At 31.6% G+C, this 4,787-nt stretch overlaps 1 protein-coding gene across 1 annotated transcript; it reads left to right on the top strand.

Annotated features, from left to right (window-relative positions):
• Positions 1–698: 698 nt before the first annotated feature.
• Positions 699–2,556, top strand: LOC131629657 (3-ketoacyl-CoA synthase 19-like). The gene has a single exon (XM_058900442.1). The coding sequence runs from the start codon at positions 773–775 to the stop codon at positions 2,228–2,230; it is 1,458 nt and encodes a 485-aa protein (XP_058756425.1). The 5' UTR covers positions 699–772; the 3' UTR covers positions 2,231–2,556.
• Positions 2,557–4,787: the final 2,231 nt, after the last annotated feature.

Below are 4,787 nucleotides of genomic sequence, written 5' to 3'. Positions count from 1 at the left end.
ACCTCCTGACTTGATTTTTCCCGTTTTTCTAATTTTCGACTTTTTGACATACTTTCTAGAATTTTCAATATTCTAATTTATGCAATTTCTAAATTATATTTTCTTTCTCTTCATTAATAAAGATTTTATGTTATATTCAACCGTGTCTTTCTATTTCATGTTATATTCAACCGTGTCTTTCTATTCCATGTTCCAAAAACATACCAATGAATAGATGTGCTCCCTAAACCTCTATCTTCCTCAAAATATTTTACACCTCAAAGTCAAATTGAAAGCGTTTCAAAAGTTCAAAATCAATGACCATGCCTCACACGTCCACAACCATACAACCATACAAACAAATCTATAAGTTGAGAGCCTCAAATACTAAATTAAAATTTATTATTTTATTCAATGTTAAACTCGCAACAAATTTAGTTCTCAAAAGATGTATTATAAGTATCTCTATACATTTTGTTAAATGTTGAAAACTTAGTAGCAGTGACTATAACCCTACATAAGCTTTATCCATATATGTTACAAAAAAAAGTACAAAACATTTTTTTATAAATTACATTTTAGAACAAGAGAATAAAATATCAGTAGTCAATATAGTATGGTCCAGTAGTTCCGGTTGTCTGTAGGGAATACCATGCAACTTGTAAAAGCTATCCATTTGCCACTTGCAAACTTCAAAAGACAGTGTAACCATGTGTCTGTATATATATAGAGAGAAACACTTGAACTTGAAACAAAACACAAATATTTCCCCCTAAGATATAATTTCCAAGTCATGGATTATATCTTAAAGATTTTGTGTGTTTTTTCTGTACTCTATTCCTTTTCAAAACTTTTCAACTTGTTTCTTAAACGTAGAAACCAATCATGTTACATGTTAGCCTATGAGTGTTTCAAACCAAAGGAAGAAACAAAACTCAACACAAACACATGTGCAAAAATAGTCCTAAGAAACAAAAACCTTGGTCTAGAGGAATACAGGTTTCTCTTAAAAACCATGGTTAGTTCAGGAATCGGCGAAAACACATACTGTCCGAAAAACGTTCTTGAAGGAAGAGAAGCATGTCCAAATCTCAAAGACACAAATGAAGAAATAGATGAAATCATGTTTGATACACTCGACAACCTTTTCAAAAAAACATGTTTCTCTCCTTCGGAAATCGATATTCTTGTTGTTAATGTTTCGTTGTTTTCACCAATACCTTCACTGACTGCAAGAATAATAAACCGATACAAAACGAGAGAAGATGTAAAAGTCTTCAATCTTGCAGGAATGGGGTGTAGTGCAAGTGTTGTAGCTATTGATCTTGTGCAACAGCTTTTCAAAACACATGAAAACTCCTTAGGAATTGTTGTTAGCACAGAAGATCTTGGTTCTCATTGGTACTGTGGAAAGGACAAAAAAATGATGTTATCTAACTGTCTTTTTCGTTCAGGTGGTTGTTCGATGCTATTCACAAACAAAACGGAGCTGAAAAACAAAGCTATCTTGAAACTGAAACACATGGAGAGAACACAGTATGGTGCTGATGATGAAGCTTACAGTTGTTGCATACAAGTGGAAGATGAAGAAGGTTTTGCAGGTTTTCTACTAACCAAAAGTCTTGTTAAATGTGCTGCACAAGCTTTGACAGTAAACTTGCAAAGTATGGTTCCAAAGATTCTCCCACTTTGGGAACTGGTACGGTTTTTTTCAGTTTCTCTATGCAACAGTATGAAGAAAATTCAGTTGGAAAATATTTTTTCAGCAATTTTTAGCCACGGCGCTAAAACGGTTAAAAAGCCGATATTTAATGTGTTAGGAGGGGGAATAAATTTGAAAACTGGTATAGAACATTTTTGTGTTCATCCTGGTGGTAGAGCAGTGGTTGATGGAGTTGGAAAGGGTTTAAGATTGAATGAATATGATCTTGAACCAGCTAGAATGGCACTTCATCGTTGGGGTAATACTTCTGCTGGTGGATTATGGTATGTTTTAGGTTATATGGAAGCCAAAAAGAGACTGAAAAAAGGTGATAGAATTTTGATGATTAGTCTTGGAGCTGGTTTTAAGTGTAACAATTGTGTTTGGGAAGTGATGAGAGATTTATCTGATACTAATGTTTGGACAGATTCTATTGAAAGTTATCCTCCACCATCACTGATGAATCCATTTAAGGAAAAGTATGATTGGATTCATGATGAGTATCTTAGCTTTGTGAGGTTGGATACTAGCAGGATGAAGATTAATTAAGAGATGAAATCATACAGAAAGATACAGTTTGATAGGAGAAAAAAGGAAAAAATTACATATCTTATACAAATTTTAAGAATTTGTGGGAACTTTTTAAAATATTTGTTCTAGTTTATTTATGTTTAAAGATGATTATAATAATGTATTATTTGGTTAGAAGAGGTGAAAAGCAAGTGTAACCTCAGAACCATTGTGTGTTATTGATAGATTAAATAAAGTTCATGTCATTAATATGTGTATATCATATTGGTGTATGATGATTAAATATATAAATATAAATATATAAATATATGTACAACTTGTGAGAGTTTAATGACCTTTTTTTTTTTTTAATGTGTACTATAGATATATTGGTCAAGATGATTTTTTTAAAAAAAAATCAGATATATTTTATGCGCAATTGTAGAGACTAATTTTGAGAGACATGTCTCAATAGCATACATTCAACCAAACACATTCAATTTGTCCAGAACATATCAGACTTGAGCTGGTTCTTTTCCCTCTTAATAAATAATATGTATGAGTATAAAGTAATTGATGTATTTGTAAAAATGTTATTTGACCATGAAACACTGGTACATATAAGGTTCATGAAGATTGTATTTCATTGATTGCACAATGAAGAGGAATGTGTGAACTAAAAAACCTCATTACTGGTATAGAAAAAGAGGGTAGAAGCATTCAATGGTTCCATCGTCCTTTGTAACTATGGTCATAAATATAAGACTAAGAAAATGTTATTTGAGGTTATAGCCCTATGAAAAATAGGTTTCTTGACCCTTTCTGACATTATTTATTGCATTGTATCTTTCTTTTTCCTATTCAATTATGTACTTTACCTTATTCTTCAATTATATATAATGAGGAATATGTGTTAAGAACTTCACATGTGACTTATTGTAACAGGACACTTTATTTGGTTGAAATGCTGCTTCATGTACAACTTTACCCAATGAATTCAAAACTTTCCTATAGGAGTAACTATTTGGTCCTTGTGTTCACAAAGGTAAAAAAAAGGAAGAAGAGTGGAACCCCGTCCTCTCTTAAGTACTACTGTATTTACACATTAACTTTTCAAGTGGTTTTAGCATGTGTTTGGTTCTTTTATGATAAAATGTTAAGATACATTTGCATAAGGTGAATTAAATGATAAATGTTAAGATAAAAATCATGATTAGACTCAAGAGTTACTAAACCATAGCTTCAATTTAAAATTAAATATGGAGGCAAACTGATTTACTCAATTTTATACATTTATAATTAATTTTAGGTGCTTCAAACATGAAATCAAATATACACATTTTCCCCGGTCACTATTAAAAACACTTTTAGCACTTGATTTGGATAGCTCAAAGTCCACTAATCCTTATTGAACATTAGATTAGCGACCTAAGAGTTAGTGAAATTACGTGGTGACAATTGGCAAATAAGTAAGAGTTGGAAGTGTAAGTTTTTAGGTTTGGGATTAACGTACTAGAAACTAAATCATACGTTAGAATTCATAGAGGTATCATTAGAGTTTTATGACCCTAAAATCTTAATTAGAGCATTGTACCAAAGAATGTTTGTGGATCTATCAATGCGTAATCTTAATTACAAGATCTTGATTTGTTAAATGGTCTTGTTTGAGTTAGTCTCTATGATGTGTCTATGATATGGTCCTCTGTTAGACTAATAACTCCAGGATTACCCGATAAACTAGATGATTGAGATTGGCCCAATTCAAAAAAATTGCCTCCCCCTTCAAGCCGCTATTTGAGGAAATCACATGATTAATTTTTCACAGGTCATGCCCATAAATTACTTAAGAGCTTTTATTCAAGGCGCAATTCACAAATCAAATAAAAATTATCACGGACAATCTCACGAACTAAACAAAAGTTTTTACCGACTAAGCTTAGTAACCAAATAACGACTTCCTACAAAGAATAGTAAACAAGAGATAAATTCCTCTTGCAGAAATTATAATAATGCATCAATCACCAATACACAAGAAAAGTCTCAATGATATTTTTCACTCTTAAAGCACTAAGACAATTTAGTGAAATGAAAGAAGTAAGAAAGAAAATAGTAGGAAGTGAGAAAGATGTTAAAAAAAAAATTCTGGTGCGATTTGAAAGTGAGAAGAGTCCTTTATTTAAGTAGGTGAGAAATTTGGCTCAAAAAGGAAAACTGTCCATGGGTTTTTTTAAAAAATGCTCATAATCGATTATACATTAGGTCTAATCGATTATGTGCTTCATAATAACGACTACCCTAATTCCCAAAAAGGAAAATCTATAACGGCTAGTTTTCTAATTTATTATGAGTGTTCTTAATCTATTAGGAAGTTGTATGACTTTCTCCAAATGATTAACTAAGGGCCATAATCGATTAGGCAGTGTATATAAGCTTCCTAAATGTTTGGGAACACCCTTTTATTATTCTCACAAACACCTTGATGGTTTCTCTATTAATCTTAAGGAGTTTTATCTAATAGAAAGGTTGAAAACACTTTTAGATGAGTGTGTGCATTGCATTAGAAATTTAAGAATGACTAAATACCTTTTTTCGTCCC

Source organism: Vicia villosa, unplaced genomic scaffold (genome assembly GCF_029867415.1).
Source record: "Vicia villosa cultivar HV-30 ecotype Madison, WI unplaced genomic scaffold, Vvil1.0 ctg.000587F_1_1, whole genome shotgun sequence".
Taxonomy (NCBI): Eukaryota; Viridiplantae; Streptophyta; class Magnoliopsida; order Fabales; family Fabaceae; genus Vicia; species Vicia villosa.
Note: the sequence above shows the minus strand (reverse complement) of the source record. Positions and strands in the feature narration are given on the sequence as shown.